We start from the raw sequence: 16803 nt of genomic DNA, 5'->3' as shown, positions 1-16803 counted from the left end.
GACATATCATGCAACTCGCGAACAAGTTATGAAGGTCTCTTTCTGTTATTGACCTGTTTTGCCGTTACCTTCAGTCCAGTAAGATAAGAAACTATATCCCTTCCACTATGCGCTTCCCAACCACTGAGTCCTCGTCGACGGACATGCCTACAACGCCCACACCAGACTGGACCCTCCGCCTGATAACCCTCATCGCCTTCCCGCTCGCCATCCCCTTCGCCATACCCTACGCGGCCCTGGCCCAACAACTCTGTCCCGCACTCGGTCTCATCCCCCTCTCAATCTCCGCCTTCCTCAGCCTCCTGCTTCTTTGCGGCATAGCCAGTGGACCTCGAGTCTCTTCTCTCCGGATCCTGGTGGATTTGCTCTGCGCTCTCTTCCTCCTTGGGGTCCTGATCCCGGGATGGGTTGTCTTGGCTAAGGGACAGGCCAGGAGGTGGTATGGTAATGTAGAGAGTAATGTTACTATGTTGGGAACTTATGCGACCGTGCCTATGATGGTTGCGTTGTGAGTACTCACCTTGCCGCCAATCATGACGCAAGATGGCATGAGGCGGTGGTGGTGGCTTGCTGATCGATCCACTCCAGTTTGATCCACGCCTACATCGCTCCTCGAGATCTCATACGCTACCTTCGCCAACCTAGCACGACGCCAACTTGTCCTCACTGCCACGGCGATCTCTCCCGTTCCTCCGCTCATCCATCATACCACTCCGTCCATGGCAACGACTCGGACGAGGAAGCCCAGGTCCCGCAGGAGACTGATGTCGCTACCCCATTAACGGCAACACCAGGACCGTCGAAGCCTGATATGCTCGAGATCCGCGAACCGAAGCCCGAAAGCTCCGACATGCCCCGAGTCAGTGGGGACTACAGAGACTCTTGCGAGGAGGATGAGTCGGCCCCGTTGCTATGACTTCTTGCTGATTTGAGGCGGGAAGTTGTAGCGTTGGAGGATGTGATGAGGGTCGCGTGGCGGGAAATCGATCGCTCGAGACCGAGGAGGAGTAGAGTTGTGTCGTGGCTTGAGAAGGAGGAGATGCGTCTCATGTGATGTGTCTTGCCGGTAGGGTATGCAGCCGCTCAAGACCGGTGCTGAGATGAGTTATGTCCTGGGTCGAAAACGAGGAGATGATCGGTATATGATGTGCTACAGGCGGGTCGGGGTGCTATGATGATCAGCAAAGCAGGACTTTGATCAGCACGAGCAACGTATAGGTGGAAGGGGTCGGCGTTAGACGGAGTCTTTGCAGCTTATTGTGCCCTTTGTGCAAAGCTTACTATACAAATGTATGTCTCGATTGCATCCTTCCCATCCTTCCGGGTCGGGAGGAGCAAGAGTGATAGGATATACAACACCTTCGCACCCGCTGGCGTCAAGCCTCGCAGGAACATGCAGCTACTCACATATTTGCAAGTATGCCCGTTCTGCCACCAACCAGCCCAGCCCAGCCCATGGTTCCCACCGTATCTAGTGTTCATCTCATCGTACCCTGGGTCCCACACGCCAGATCCTTACTACGACCCCGGCATGCCGTTCATGACGACCCTAATCATCAAGTAAGATTGCGCCATCGTCCTCAATCACATGGACCTCCTCGTCCGTAGCCCGCGCGCGCTTCTTTGCACTTCCCACCTCCTCCTCTGCCTCGCGTTTCCTCTTCGCATTAGCATTCGTCGCTGTCTGCGATGACTCCGCAGCCGTTGATGCGTGCCCGTTGGTCTCTGGAACAGCCTTGGGTTTGGAAGGCAAAGATATCCGCTCCGGCACCAACTCCAGAACACCAGTTTCAATGATCGCTTCGCTCTGAATAGACGCGCTTAGTACCAGATCCACCTTCGCCTCATCCCCATCATCCACGATCGTGAGGAAGCTGTTACCGGCTTTCACATACTCGGTAAGCGATTTCTCTAGATTATCTTCCAGGTCTGGATCGTAGATGATACCAATGTCTGCCTGTATCGAGAGTTCCTCATACCCGAATTTCTCCCTCAGCAGATCCACCAGGTTCTGTAATGTAGCCGTGCTTTCGGAGGAAATGCGAAGCTTAGCGTAGACAGATGAACAAACGGGACAAAACGCGCGCGGACCGGAGAGGTTTTGAGTTGAGATAAGGCGTTCCGTGCTTTTTGAGGTAAGAAATACCATCTTCGCGCCACCAAGAACACCTTCTTCCTTGCCGTTGACGGTCGTATGTGAAGTCGCCGTTGTGCCATTGTTGATCGCCAGCCCACTCACACCTTTCTGCTCGAAGCCTACCCCTCGCATAATTTTGAAGGCTTCCAGCACACACAGACTAGCCGTAAGCGCGTTCGAGGTCGCGATCGCCGGGATAATGTTGCCAGCCATTTGCTTGATCTCCCATTCACTATGTAAGGGTATCCCGAAAATATATGATCGTAAATTAGCAGCCGAGGTGACGAAGTCGAGGGTATCTTTGTCGTCTTTGTCGAATTCCAGGACGGTTTCGCCGGCTTGATTTCGGTTGCTTAGTATGCCAAGGGAGTAGGAGAAGACTGTCAGATTGTCGTGTAAGCTCCAGGTAGCCTGGTCTTGCATCACGAGCGACTGGCCGCGCTCGGTCGTGTCTCCGCCTTCAATCTCGGCGACGAGCTCCTCAAACTTCAGCGATTGCGGTGGTCGCCGTGATTGCCACATCTCTGTCATGCCGCGCAATCGCTCGATGTCGTCGTGAAAGACTTTGTTGAAGACTTCTTGCGCGAACTCGCTCTTGCCCATTATGCCGCGGATTGTCTTTAGCGCGTCTGCTTCCTCCTTCAGCTTCGCGACTTCTTCTGCATTATCGCCTTCTGTTACAGCCACATCTGCCGAGTCCTCTTCACTCGTGCCGAAGAGCTCCGGGAATAGATATGATTTCGCCCACACAATGCAATGGATAGGCTGTGAAGGTGTCGAACGGATTGTGCAGATTGGAAAGCTCTTTTGCACTGGCTTGGGATTGCAGTCGTAGCATTCCGTCGCACCCTTCTTGATTGCTTGCACCTGGCCATTGAAGCCAGTCGTACCGCTTTCGATCAAGGGTACATCTGCGGCCAGACACATCTTGTTCACGTGTCTTCTTGCTGCGAGATTGTCGAGCGCATTGAAGACCAGGTCGAAGCCCTCGAAGAATTCGACATCGTACTTGGTGTCGAAGATGCTCGCATGCTGAGCGTCGATATTGACCGAAGGGTTGAAGTGGGATGCTGTCTCTTTAGCGACGTAGGCTTTGGGTTTCTTGATGTGCTGTTTTCGAAAGAGGAATTGCCGGTTGAGGTTGCTTAGGTCGATGGTGTCCAAGTCGATGACTACAATGCCAGGTTTGCGCGCATTGGCCGCCGACTCCTCAGTGCCGTTCGTGCCGTAGTTCGACGGTAGACTGCCAAAGCCGCAGCAGACCAGGTTCTTCAACACCTCACATCCTATGCCTCCCGCACCAACCAGCAACACCCGGCTCTCCTTCACACGCTTAGTGAGAGGCAGACCCAGTGACTGGGCGATGCCGCGATCACGTCTCTGCATTGCCCTGGCTTTCTTGCCGCTTCAATGCGTCTTGCGCCTGAGTCTCGCCGGACACTGTGGATTTATCGCATGCGCAAGCAATCCCCTCCCTCAGTCGACGAAAAATAGTGTGAAGTGCACACAAGGTGAAGTGAGTCTAGGCAGCAAGCGCGTGTCGGTAGATATGTTGAGGGGTCAGATGAGTGAAGTGATGCTCAAGGACACACGAGTCGAGGCCGACGGCCAGGCGTGAGGTTCAGTCGATGTGCAGTCAAGACCATAGCACAAGTCCACACTGTGATTCTACGGTATTGGCGTACTGGAAATATGATGGGAGCCGTAATGCGCCCCCTAAGTAATGAATGTACGATAGATCTGATCAGACCCAAAAGGATTGCGATCTTCAATCGTGATGCAAAGCTCCAGCGCTCGACTCAGAGCGCGTGCCGCCGCGCCGTACCACCGTACTTCTAAAGTGACAGCGTCGGACAATCTTCGGGGCCTCGGGCGTTCGGCAACAGCCCTAAAGCTGATGCTGTCGGACGCCTTTTCCCTTCTCTTCTCTGCTCGCAGTGAATGACCTTTTCGTTTTGAAACGTGGTCATATGTCGCGAAGCCGAGCATGAGCTGCTGTGCAGTTATCAAGATGAAGCAAGCGTATAAGGTCATGTAATGTCATGTATTAGTGATCAGCTGTGCATGCATGGCGAGGCCGCAATGATGGTGAGTAGGTGTGTCTGACACTCTTGTCTTGCTTCTCCAGATCATACTCGAGTGCGAAGGTCAAGGCCGTGATCATTAACGCAGCCCTCAAGGCCGCTGGTACCCTGACGCGTATGGCCGGAACGGGGACTACGAGACGCCTGTTCTGCTCGCAATATCCAGCCACATGGGCAACATGGCGGTCGCACCAGATAGATCAAGCATCTACATGCTTTTGCAGACATGGCAGACGCGCACCCTTCGACTGCACCCTGCCGCTAGTCTCGACAAAGCAATTCACGGCGACGTTCTGACAGCCAGACTCGCCCATGGTCAGCATCTCGCGCTCAGCATGGACTCTGAGCTCATCACTTTCGAGGCAATTTCCTACGCTTGGGGCACCTGGGGAGAGAACGAGCTGGTACCGATGGTCTGCGATGGCGTAGAAGTCCAAATCGCCCCTTCTCTAGCAGACGCTCTGCAACGCTTTCGTTATGGCGACCGCGCAAGATATCTTTAGGCCGATGCCCTTTGCATCGATCAAGGCAACAGCGATGAGAAGAGTGTTCAGTTGTCTGACATGTTCGACATTTCCCGCAAAGCGACGACCGTTCTTGTCTGGCTAGGTAGGGGCGATGCTAATACTGCTATCGCTATGGGCCATATCTGTGCTTTACCCAACCGGTCTATCTCGCCAGAAGTAAGTCTTTACCTGCAGAAGTCAACCTCAAAAGGCCTGTCTCTCGCGCTGGAATATCTCTATACTCGGATCTGGTTACGTTGAGTATGGGTCCAACAGGAGGCTTTCATTGCAAACGATATCGTGGTCTTCTGTGGTCAGAACGCCTGCTCATTCACTAAATACCGCGACTTTGCTATAGCGCTAGGCAAAGCATTGAACGTGGGAGGTCGACCGATTCTGTCTCAAGTCAGAGCCTCGTTCTCAGTCCTGGCACTCATAAACCCAAATAGTGCAAGTGATGTGGCCCAGCTCGCTGAGCGTCGGTGGACACGTCAGCAGCTCGGTGGCATACCACTGTGTGAGCCGCTCGAAAGCCTACTGGACAATGTGCATCTTCAGGTGGCGAAGATCAGAACCGGTTCGAATACCGGCTATGACTCCAGAAGGGATCTTCTGAAAGTCTTGGCGCGTGGCAATATCACAGATGCCAGTGACCCGCGGGATTACATCTACGCACTTCTGGGCCTGCCGGACTCCATCACTCGTCGCTCCGGTGACAAGCCTGATAATGTCGCCAATGACAAGATAAGCCTGATCATAGACTACACTAGGAGCTCGCCGAAGTGTTCACAGACGTTACCAGCATATTGTGAAAAGCACTGACGACTTGGCAATATTGTCCATGCATCATCCGTGGAATCAAGCTTCACAGACATGTTTTCGAATGCTAGGCAGATAGGATTGGTGAATTCACTGTGCACTGATGCGGATTGGTGGCGGTCCTGTGGGTGATCCTGCTGCTGGTTTGGTTCAGGTAAGTGGGATAGAGCGAAGTATGCAAGACCGCCGAATACATCGTGGACTGAATGGCTTCACGCTGTCATTTTTTGCTGTGTGGGTGAACGTCTGCGGGATGACCCCTTCTCGTACCGTGATCGATACATCTATAATACAGCCATGAACGGCAGGCCTTGCAAGCCACGCATGCATGTATGCATTCCTCATATCGATACACTGCTACTGCTCATTCCTCCCGAGCCGCACCAACAACATCTTATACCATGACTTTGGTACGTCCCCGATGCTGATTGAGGACGTCACCGCCACGTACTCATTAGTCAGACCCACAGACCCAACTCCATGATAGCGCAATCCCACTCCAACCCTGTATGCCGTTTTGCGTCCATCAAACCCCTCTGACCAACCCTACCACCCCATCCCCATAATCCCCTCCATCTCCGCATGGAAATCAACCTCATTCCGCATCACAGACCCCTCAAACACATCCTCCCAATCCAGTTCGCAATCCCTCCCCATCAAAATATCCGCATGCACACTCGCTCCCCTCCCCACCCCAAAACAGCCTGGTACCCATTCCCCCGCCGACACGATCCCGAGTTCCATCTGCCTTTTCACGGGCTCGGCAATGCCGTAGGTTCGGCGAAGGAGGTTGTATTTCAGTTCGTTTTGTTGGGTGCGCCAGGCGGAGAGGCGCGATTCGAGCGGGTGGAAGGATTGGGTTGTTGTTTGTGATGAGGTATCTTTCGGTGCTGTGGCGGGTATGAGGGAGAGGTTAGAGCGGAGGGTGTCGTGGACGCCTGGGGCGGAGGGGGCGCCGGGTGCGGATTGTGTTTGGGTTGGGTGGGGTGCTGAGGGCACGATTCGGAGAGACTGTGGTTGTGGTTAGAGTGGTGTCTTGTTGCGGTTGGAGATCTTCTTACCATCTCTGTGGGTTCCTCTGCTGATAACTTTGCTTGTTGCTTGATCTGGACACTCGCCTGCAAGTTCTGATGCTGGTGGTGATGAAATTGTAAGGTGATGTGCTGGTCAGGCTGAGTAGTGACGAAGCTGTAGGCAGCTTGACGCGTGAGCGATGCGCGAGCTAAACTGGAAGGTCTGCCGGCACCCCCGGGCGTGCTCCGCCACTCACCATCGTATGCATATATGTATCGACGGCAACAACAGTGACGTTCCGCCTTTTCAACACATTCTGTTTTGTACGCTGATCAAGATGAGCGACGACGAAGCAGATCCAGAGCTTCTAGCTCTTCTTCGCCAGTCGCTTGGCATTGGCGTGACTCGTAGTGATGAAGTCTCGGAAGATACAGGTAGGTCACTGTCACATCTCTCCTCTACTCTCATCATATTTGCCATTATCGGCTGTACGGCGGGCTGATGGCCCTCCAGGTGTCCTGAAGGACGCCGAATACATCTACAAAAACTCCATCGACGTGATACCGGACATGCTAGGAACCAAATCCGCCGCTCTCCAAATCCACAAATTAATGCAGGAACGTTCTTACTCGACCGCCGTCTGGAGCGAGCATGATTTCCATCCTAGTGCAGCCCAGGGCTTCTCGGATGTAGATATGGTCAACTTCATCTTTACCATGGATTTGTTGAATTTCTCCTTCTGGTCTGAGAAGGATGAGAGTGAAAGATTTCAGGTTGAGTATCAGGGTCAGAGGTGTACGGGGTACAAGAGTCTTGTTGCTGCGCTGAGGCGAGCATTGGAGGACGGCGTGCCTATCACCACGCCTGCTTTTTGGCGGAGTGAGGAGATGACAGAGCAGGTGTTCGAGGGAGTCTTCAGGAGTGCCACCAACGAGCGGATGCCTATGCTTCAGCAGCGGATTGCAGTGCTGAAGGAAGCCGCCGAGTTATTGCATGAGGTGAGTATTATTTACTGGACGTGTGAAGGCGTTAAGCTGACTTGTTAGAGTTTCCGGGACCCTGATGAGGCTGCGCATGCCGATCAGACGATGGAAGATACTCGATCAACGATCGAGCGCGGTGTCGCACATACCACTGGCGAGGAGAACGCAACACAGGCAGAACCAGATCTGACAAGCCCTGAGGCTGCCTTAGAGTCCGTAGCGACAGGTGTGCCCGTCGAAATGGGGAACAATGTATCAGAGCGGACTGAGCCGAGTCCTTTGGGGAACAGCACTGCCGCAATCAATGCAACTGCCAATGGCTTAGTAATCGAAGCTGAAGAGCACGAAACCACAGCTCCTACGAAGCTCGAGTCCGAGGTCAAAGCAATACCTGCAGCGGATACACCAAAACATCATCCTCTTCCACCCGATCACTCAGTCCTCTGGCTCATCCAAAAAGCAGATCATTCCGCCGGCAAGCTCGTGAACCTTTTGGCAAAACACTTCCCTTGTTTCCGGGACGAAGCGCGCTTCGACGGCCGTCGGATACGTTTCCTCAAACGCGCACAAATTTTCGTTGCAGACCTCTGGGCTGCTTTCCAAGGGACGGGATATGGAGAGTTCCGAGACATTGGACATTTAACCATGTTTGCTGGTACGTTGGACCACTGTTCAGAGCAAAAGAAAATTCCCTGTTGCGATTTTGCTCGGGAGGGGTATGAAACATGACGAATGAGAAGCAGATACGCGATGAAAATATAAAGGTGGCATGGCTGATACTTCCCAGACTACCGCATTCCCCAAATGCTCAATTCCCTCGGCGTTCTGACCTACAGTCCCTCCCTACATTATCGGATCCGCGACCGGGTCGAGATACCCTCGGGTCATAGTTGGGAGGTGCAACTCCGGGGCTGCAGTATCTGGGCTGTTGAGCTCATACGGCGGGAGATTGTGAGGATGCATTCCGAGACGGAGGTCAATGCTGTCATGATTGATTTCTTCCTGTATGATCTGGCTAAGGAGAGGGAAAGAGAGGGTGATGGTGTTGGAAGTGGGATTGGTGGCTTAGGGATGCGGCATCACCGGACTAGGAGTATCTGGTATTGATGTGGTTGGTGTGAGTGCAGGAGAGGTAGTGCGTTATGCTTGTTCGATTATGCATGTTAGTGGAGCGCCTCATTGACATTAGCTGGAGGCCCGTTGACCGAGACACGTGCCAGGCGTAGCATTGGTGAAGTCTGGCAGTTTTGCCTTTGGGATGCAACCAGAGCTGTCACTATCTTCCTTCCCGTCCTGGTGCAGGAGTGGATATGACGCTTTGACATGCATTGAGTTTGTATCTAGTCCCCTATTATTGTGGGATCCGTGCCGTTCTCTGGGAGAGGAACGATTGTCCTATCACACGTGATGCCAGTAGTCCATTCGCCTTCAGAAACATACCATAGACAAGCACTTTCCTCTGTATAGGTAGAAGTCCGGCTTAACGAACAACGAACATCGCACTGTGCGCCTCTCATCCCCTGCTCACAATTGTGAAACGTGGAACCCGCAACGCCACCAGCGCAAGTGCGAATAAAAGCGCTAAGCTTTTTTTCGCGCGACATCCAGCTGCAGGAACAATCGCCTCCGCATCTGTGTACGCGAATTCTCATTGGCCGAGCAGACTTCACCAGGAATTCAGCCAGGGCGGCGTAGATGCACGAATCTGGATCCCCATGCACGGAACGTCCATCTTAGCTTGTCGCAGGTCTCGTCGTGCGAATCAGGAGGCGAGGACGAGGTCGAGATGGCCTCCACTAGGCCCGTCTCTGCTATGCCATACATGGGCTCTCGGTCGACTCTCTTGGCAACAGGCGCCCGGGCATTGCGGCCGGCTATGGATGTGAAGGTAGATCTGCGTTATAGGCCTGCTCAGCTAGACCGCCGATGGTTTTGGTGCGATGCGGGTGGGTGCAGGAGGAGCGATGCAACAGCTATCCCTGACTGGCTGCGTGATGCAGGAACAGGACATGGGTGCGTCGTGAACCTCGCTCCGTGGGAGCGGCGTTCGCGGGTCACAGATCTGGTCTAAAAGGTGAGGTCTTCCACCATTGCGCTCCTGACTCTCCCTTTCTTCCCTACCATCAAACGCAGTTGAGCTCGTTGTTGTCCTCCGTTTTCGAACGTCCATTCTTTCGTAAAACTATCGCTAGTCGATACGCACAGTCAGTCTTTACTACCAACGACGAGACAGCAGGACCTGTCTACCACACTCTACACCACAACGCTCAATTTCAAAGCAAGCACCAAATCAATCCAAGATGCATTCCTCCACCACCATCCTGGCCCTGGCCCTCGCCGCTACCTTGACTGCCGCAATCCCACACGCCGGCTCCCACAACCACGCCCACATGCTCCGCCACCTCCACGCCCGCACCCCAGCCCAGAGCAATGACGGCGAATGCGGCGGCGATCTAGGCTTCACTTGCGGACCAGGCTACTGCTGCTCCCAGTGGGGCTACTGCGGTGCAAGCAAGGAGTACTGCGACGCTGGCTGTCAATCCGCCTTCGGGACGTGTAACAGCAACGCTTCCACTACTTCTGCACCTTCGGTCGCTACAGCTGTATCTACTGTCACGGGATCTGGTGTCGGGAACGAGACGACGATTTCTGCTGGTGGGCCAAGTGTTATCGTCGACACGACTGTCACTATTCAATCCACTGTCTCTTTTGGCGCAGCAGCTACCAAAGCTTACAGCCATCCGGCTTGGACTGGGCCGCCGCATCGGTCGATCTCTGCCTACCCTTCTGAGACTTCGTCGTCTGTGGCTGCGGTCTCTACTACTAGGTAAGTTCTTCACATTCTGAGACAGATGTCTCGCAGTACCGAGATTGCACTTTGCAGACGTTGCCGTTACCCTGTGACCTGCAACGGCGGCTTGTTATGGCGATGTGGACGGGCAACAACGGACTCCAATGGCGGTGTACGGTTGGCTTGGTTGATATGGTGTCACTGCTACCATCACTCCCGCCCAGCGCTGTCTGCTCTTCCGATACCCAAGGCGATCGCAACACATTATACACACTGAACAAGAAAACAATTCGCACACGCTCCCCTCACAATCTGGAAAAGCACATCTCGCAATAATGCTGGTAGATCGTTGGCTAACCATATTTACTAGTGTCCCTGCTGAGACCTCCACAGCAATCTTGAGCTCTTCGGCTGCGTCTCTCACAACACTTCAGACCTCATACGCACCAGCGCCGTCGTCGAATAGTGTTCCAGCTTCCTCATCCGTGTCAGTTGCCGCTGCACCTTCCTCATACAGCGCCCCGGTACCATCGTCTTCCAGCGCAGCTGCACCATCCTCGTACAGCGCGCCATCAACATCCGTTGCTCCAGCACCAACATCCTACAGCGCACCCCCATCTTCCACCTCCTTTGCCCCAGCCGCAACCTCCTCTGCCAGCTCAGGCGGTAGCTCTTCAGGCAGCGACTCCTACAAACTCTACTCCGGCGATGGCACCACAGGCGCCGGCTGGCCATCCCAAGACTCCTGGGTCGACTTCGAGAGCATGTGGTCCGCCAACATGGCCTTGATCAGCATCTCCTGCACCCAATTTAGCCAAACCAACAACGACCAAACCGAAAGCGACGACCTCAAATCCGCCATCCAAGCCGTTGCCTCCTCTTCAGGAATCGACGAGCGATTCATCCTTGCCATCGTCATGCAAGAATCCAAGGGCTGCGTTCGTGCGCCCACGACGAACTACGGCGTCACGAACCCTGGCCTCATGCAATCTCATGACGGAGCAGGAACGTGCAATAATGCCGGTACTGTGCAGAACCCGTGCCCAGCCAACGAGATTACGCAGATGATTACGGACGGTAGCACGGGCACTTCAAGCGGTGATGGGTTGAAGCAGGGGATTGCTAACTGTGGCGCGAGCGATGTGAGCAAGTACTACAAGGCTGCTCGCATCTACAACTCGGGCTCGGTTGCCACGTCTGGGAATCTGGATGATGGAATTGCAACTCACTGCTATTCTAGCGATATCGCTAACAGGTTGACTGGATGGGTCAAGGCGGAGACGCAATGTACACTAGGATAGGTTAGGTGGATAACACACGCGAAAATGTTCGGCACTCGATGCGGTGGAAACACGATGGATTATGATGGCTTATGACTGGATCACTTCTTGGGTGGGTTTTGGCGAAGGGGAGGCAAGCTTGAGCGCAGGTAGTGTAACCATGGTCGCCGCTTCGCTTCGAGTTTTGTATAGCATATACGAGGATAACAAACGCAATCACTTGCAGAACTCATACTACCAGGTCTTCAACCGAGAGACTCTGTCTGTTGTGATGCGATCACGCCTAGATAAATAAAAAATCTACGACTTTCCACCTTTTCTGACAATACTCCTATCCCCAGCAATCTTATACCCCTTCGAAACCATCGCGATCTTAGGCTTCCGCCCACCCATATCGCCATTCTTACCTTCCTTCAAGAAATGCCCCACCTCCTTCCTTGGAAACAGACCTTGCTTATCAACATTCTCACCACGTCCCTCAAGCTCATCCCAGAATCCCTGCCTAAACGTCTTCCCAAACCACCCCAACGGCACCCTCCACGCCAAATCCAGCTGCGGTAACGACTTAGCTCTCACACTCATGAAATCGCCCTGAGCTCGATAATCGAGAACGATCTTCTCGTACGGCCAGTGCCAGCACACGGGGATACCCTCGAGCTTACTCACCTCCTCCCCTCCTTCACATCCACCTCCATGCTCACCCGCTTCGGACCTCTGCCTAAACAATTTAACCTCAGGATCAGTAAACAGCAGCGCAACATGTCCCCCAAATAACCTCACCTCCGCCTCGAACCCAATCTCTGCAATCGCCGCTTTCGAGCCGAAGAAAGGCTCATAGCCCGATTTCCCTTCTAGGGCGTTGAGGAAGGCGTGGCAGATTTCGTGGACGAGTAGGACCGCGAAGTCGAACCTCACTTGCAATGACTCCGGTACATCCACTGGTCGCGCTTGCGTAGCCCTCTTCAGTCGTCCGAAGGTGGCGGAGGCGATGGTGATGGTGCTCTTCTCCCCTCTTGCCAAGATCTTGCTCTCGTCTCGAGCCCTGGATGTGTGAGCGAAGACATCGTCACAGCCATCTTCGTTGGCGAAGAGGGTCATGGCGCCTTGTGCGAAGGGGATAGCGCCCACCTCCTACCTTCCACCGGATCATGGGCGCCAGCTTCATGAGATGGAAAGCTATTTCGGCTTCTTCTGCTTCTGTTAATACTCTTTCCCGATCGCAGTCAGCATCGGCGTACATCCAGGAACCTTGATCGTCTCAACCCACGCACTCTTTCTTATCTTCATCTTCGCTGATGTTTGTGGACTTGGGCAGGACATCCTCCTCCCTCAACCTAACTAATGGCCCGTGACACATCATCGTCCAAAACATGTGCTGCAGTCCTTTCCATCTCACCAACCTCGTTGCTAATCTCGCAGGCATCAGCATAATATCCTCGTACTCCTTCCTCGTCATCAGACTCGAGAACATCTTATAAGCGAAGAGCGGATGTACGGGCCCCGTCAAGTCAGCAGGCTCATAGCACGATGCCGGAAGAGTCTCTGGAGCCATGAAACGGGACTTCCAGATATCGGGGACAGCTTTCCTCTTAGTGGGGAGGGTGAGAGGGATAATAGCGCCGGGGTCGTCCAAGTCACAATTCCCCACCCCGGCCTCACCCTTACCTTTCGTAGCCCCCTTCTCCGTAGACACAGAGGCCAGCAGTCCCTCTACAGTAATACCAGCGCACTCCCCCGCAGTGGACAGTCTCGCAACCCTTACCTCCTTCCTCTTCGGCTCCTGGGAAACATTCTCAATCACTCCACCGCAACTTCCCTTGTCTTTGCAGCTAGTAATGAGGTCAACAACCTCCCTATCCTCACGTCCGTCAGCGGTCCAGCCGCGCTTCTGACCCGCCATCCCACTCGATTCCACTCACCTTTGCGGAGACGTAGTACGGTCGTCACAATAAGGGGAGTCCAGCCCCTACATAGAAACCGAGTACATCTCAGGCCGGGGCCGAGTTCAATGAAAGGAGTAGTACTGGTGGATGATGTCGATCGGATACCGATCTATACAGTTTCTACCCAGATTCGATCCTCGAGGGCATAATCCTAGCCATCCTACCTCTCTTCCCCAGCACGAGCCCCAATTCCTTTCTTTCTTCCATTGTGCCACCCGAGCACAAAGAGCAGAGAAGACCACCTACCCCATCTTCGTCAATGCTCACTTGTATGAGAGCCGCGCAATGGACAAAGGTCATGCTTGTCAGACATCCTTTGTTCGTCCAGCATCTGGGTAGGGGAAGACGTCATGGTGTGCTGAGGTCATGAGTTGGGAGTCGAGATGAAGTGTTGGCGAGTGTGCCTTGTGGGTCTGCGGTAGGGGTATACGTGTTGTGGACGTGCTGTGCATGGGTATCGTAGAAGAAGAAGCAAGAGTCTATATGTCACTGCAGTGGAGTACCCCAGGTAACATCGCGCAGTAGCTCTACAGCGTGAGTGCCGTAGTGGGTCTCGGATCCTCTTTACTCGAACTCGATGGTCGAAGGCGGCTTGCTGGTCACTATGAGAACGAGATATTAGCACGACTCCATCCGAACTCGCCATACACAGCCCACGATGAGCAGGAGAAGAACGATAAAAGACTGACCTTCATACAACACCCTCGCCACCCCCTCAACCTCATTCCCAATCCGATTAACAATCCTCGCCAGCACCCCAGCCGGGAACTCATAAGCCGTCGCAGTCATGAAATCCGTCGTCCTGACCGCCCGCAAAAAGACCAAATACCCATGTAACCTCTGATCCCCCACAACCCCGACCGCCCGATCCCCACTCAACGCCGCGAAAGCCTGCGAAATCTCATCATACACCCCCGCCTTCCGGATCTCCTCGATGAAGATCAGATCCGCTTCCTGCACTACACGCACTTTCTCCCTGGTCACGTCGCCCAGGATACGGATGGCGAGACCAGGGCCGGGGAAAGGGTGGCGGCCGACGAGGTCGGGGGGGATACCCATTTCCCTTCCCATGGCTCGCACTTCATCCTTGAAGAGTTCGCGCAGGGGTTCGATGAGTTTGAGTTTCATTTTCTCCGGGAGGCCGCCGACGTTGTGGTGGGTTTTTATCGTCTGGGAGGGGCCGCGGAAGGAGATTGATTCGATGACATCGGGGTATAATGTCCCTTGTAAGAACCACTCGACGGGTCCAGCATGCGGTGTAGATTCGGCTTCTTTTGCGATGCGCTTCGCTTCCTCCTCGAAAATCTCGATGAAGGTGTTTCCGATGATTATGCGCTTCTTCTCTGGGTCCGCGACGCCTTGTAGTCGGTCCAAGAACCGGTCACTTGCGTCCACGACTGTAAGGTTCACGCCCAGACCTCGTGTTAGAGTCTCCTTGACTTGCTTTGCTTCGTTCTTTCGTAAGACTCCATTGTCGACCATGACAGCGTGGAACCTCGCACCAACAGCCTCTTGCATTAATTTCGCCGCTACTGTCGAGTCCACACCACCACTTACAGCTCCAATCACTTGTGCCTTCTCTCCGACCAGTTTTCGTATTCGCGCTACCTCTTTATCTTTAAACGCTTCCATCGTCCAATCTTGTTTCGCACCACAGATCCCCGCCGCAAAGTTCTTAATCACTTCGACGCCACGCGGTGTATGTGTGACTTCGGGATGGAATTGTATCCCGTAAATCTGCTTTTTTTCATGCGCGATCCCGGCGTGGGGGGAATTGGGACTCGTAGCTATGGTTTGGAAATCCTCCGGCATGCGACCCAGTTTATCTCCATGCGACATCCAGACGTCGGTGTTGTTGGGTAGACCCTGGAACAATCTGCTGACTTCTGAACCATTGGCATGGATGTTGAGTTCGGCGTGTCCGTATTCGCGCTTCTCCCCCGCCACGACGTCTTTTCCGTGATGCCAGGCGATTTCTTGTAGGCCATAACATATTCCTAACACGGGCACTCCAAGCTCGAAGACATTGGGGTCGACGTGTGGTGCGTCGGAGGCGTAGACCGAGTATGGGCCGCCGGAGAGGATGATACCTTTTGGTTTGAAGTCGAGATCGGTAAGCTTTTGTGTGCAGGGGAGCATTTCCGAGTAGATGTTTAGTTCGCGCAATCGACGGGTGATGAGGTGGGTGTATTGGCTGCCGAAGTCGAGGACGAGGATGGTGTCGAAGAGGGAGTGAGGGGGGAGAGGGTCAGCGATGGTGATGCCATTGGGCTGGTCATTGCTAGGGGCGGCCATGGTCACATGTATGGTATGCTATGCTTTGTTTGTGTGAGATGGCATTCACTATTCACTTCAATGTCCTCCGTCGCAAAAAAGTTGTGACGCGAAAGCTTATCGATAGTGTGAATGTGGAGGATGGCGCGGGGTGGAACGCGACGGAGCGTGGGGGCGGAAAGAGCATTGCACTACTCCACCAAATGAGGCAGTTGTGCAGCTCGAGTGACGAATCGTCAGGCATACTACTAGTACTCATCGGTGGTATTATTATTATTGTCGGGGCGGTGCTGCTGGAATCGCATAAATATTGTGGCAGTGGTTGCACCATGAAGTTGGACATGGTTACATGGACCTGCGGGATTGCTGAGACATGCAGCTTCTATGTAGCCCGTTGCTCGTCGAGAAGCCATGCGTCGCCTTACCATCTCTCTTAGACTCTCTATCGAAGAAGAAGCTGAGGATGCTAAACACGATGACGACCATCAAGCGCAATGATTATCGTGCTGCATAAAACGCTACTCCATTCGGCGTTGTTCACAAAAAGAACAAGCCGCCTCGCCGTCCATCGCCGTCCATCGAGTTCGAGACGGGATGAGACGGGATGAGACCGCCACTCCTCGGCGGACTCGGAAGCTCGGGGGGCTCGCAGCAGCAGCCATGATTCCCAAGCGGCCAAGCCACACCTTCAGAGACCTGTCCCAGATCGTCGCTTCCGACAGTACCGTGCTCTCCACTGCACAGCCCATGTGCCCATTTCCCACGTCCCAAGCACATGTTCGCCAAGCTGACTGACTGACATATCATTCTTACTTCATACTCGACTTTCTATCCTTCATACTGTTTACGACTTATACTGGTAGGACGAAAGGGAATAGTAGTGTTCACGAGTGCCACGCGGCTGGGCTGAAACAGTCTAATCTCGCGCTACGATTGCACAGAAGAAGCAGCAGTGTTGGACGAGAGTGGGAC

At 53.8% G+C, this 16803-nt stretch overlaps 7 protein-coding genes across 7 annotated transcripts; 4 read left to right on the top strand and 3 right to left on the bottom strand.

Moving 5' to 3' along the window:
* Positions 1-1549: 1549 nt before the first annotated feature.
* UBA2 (E1 ubiquitin-activating protein uba2) lies at positions 1550-3523 on the bottom strand (the record flags this gene model as incomplete). Its single annotated transcript, XM_064834172.1, has 2 exons — positions 1550-2011; positions 2147-3523. The coding sequence occupies 2 exons, from the start codon at positions 3521-3523 to the stop codon at positions 1550-1552; spliced, it is 1839 nt and encodes a 612-aa protein (XP_064698036.1).
* An 877-nt stretch (positions 3524-4400) lies between these two features.
* LTS14_001462 (uncharacterized protein) lies at positions 4401-4724 on the top strand (the record flags this gene model as incomplete). The annotated part of the gene is made up of 1 exon (XM_064834171.1): positions 4401-4724. One exon carries the CDS (start codon positions 4401-4403, stop codon positions 4722-4724), a length of 324 nt encoding a protein of 107 aa, XP_064698035.1.
* Positions 4725-4859: 135 nt separating this feature from the next.
* On the top strand, positions 4860-5549 carry LTS14_001461 (uncharacterized protein; the record flags this gene model as incomplete). Its single annotated transcript, XM_064834170.1, has 2 exons — positions 4860-4904; positions 5004-5549. The coding sequence occupies 2 exons, from the start codon at positions 4860-4862 to the stop codon at positions 5547-5549; spliced, it is 591 nt and encodes a 196-aa protein (XP_064698034.1).
* A 1348-nt stretch (positions 5550-6897) lies between these two features.
* Positions 6898-8272, top strand: LTS14_001460 (uncharacterized protein; the record flags this gene model as incomplete). Its single annotated transcript, XM_064834169.1, has 3 exons — positions 6898-6994; positions 7074-7558; positions 7607-8272. 3 exons carry the CDS (start codon positions 6898-6900, stop codon positions 8270-8272), a joined length of 1248 nt encoding a protein of 415 aa, XP_064698033.1.
* A 1571-nt stretch (positions 8273-9843) lies between these two features.
* LTS14_001459 (uncharacterized protein) lies at positions 9844-11635 on the top strand (the record flags this gene model as incomplete). Its single annotated transcript, XM_064834168.1, has 2 exons — positions 9844-10370; positions 10705-11635. 2 exons carry the CDS (start codon positions 9844-9846, stop codon positions 11633-11635), a joined length of 1458 nt encoding a protein of 485 aa, XP_064698032.1.
* A 279-nt stretch (positions 11636-11914) lies between these two features.
* LTS14_001458 (uncharacterized protein) lies at positions 11915-12712 on the bottom strand (the record flags this gene model as incomplete). The annotated part of the gene is made up of 2 exons (XM_064834167.1): positions 11915-12328; positions 12395-12712. 2 exons carry the CDS (start codon positions 12710-12712, stop codon positions 11915-11917), a joined length of 732 nt encoding a protein of 243 aa, XP_064698031.1.
* A 1409-nt stretch (positions 12713-14121) lies between these two features.
* On the bottom strand, positions 14122-15852 carry GUA1 (GMP synthase (glutamine-hydrolyzing); the record flags this gene model as incomplete). The annotated part of the gene is made up of 2 exons (XM_064834166.1): positions 14122-14159; positions 14247-15852. 2 exons carry the CDS (start codon positions 15850-15852, stop codon positions 14122-14124), a joined length of 1644 nt encoding a protein of 547 aa, XP_064698030.1.
* Positions 15853-16803: the final 951 nt, after the last annotated feature.

Source organism: Recurvomyces mirabilis (assembly GCF_035927965.1).
Source record: "Recurvomyces mirabilis strain CCFEE 5264 chromosome Unknown scaffold_3, whole genome shotgun sequence".
NCBI classification, from domain to species: Eukaryota; Fungi; Ascomycota; class Dothideomycetes; order Mycosphaerellales; family Teratosphaeriaceae; genus Recurvomyces; species Recurvomyces mirabilis.
This window is presented reverse-complemented; position numbering and strand designations above follow the sequence as displayed.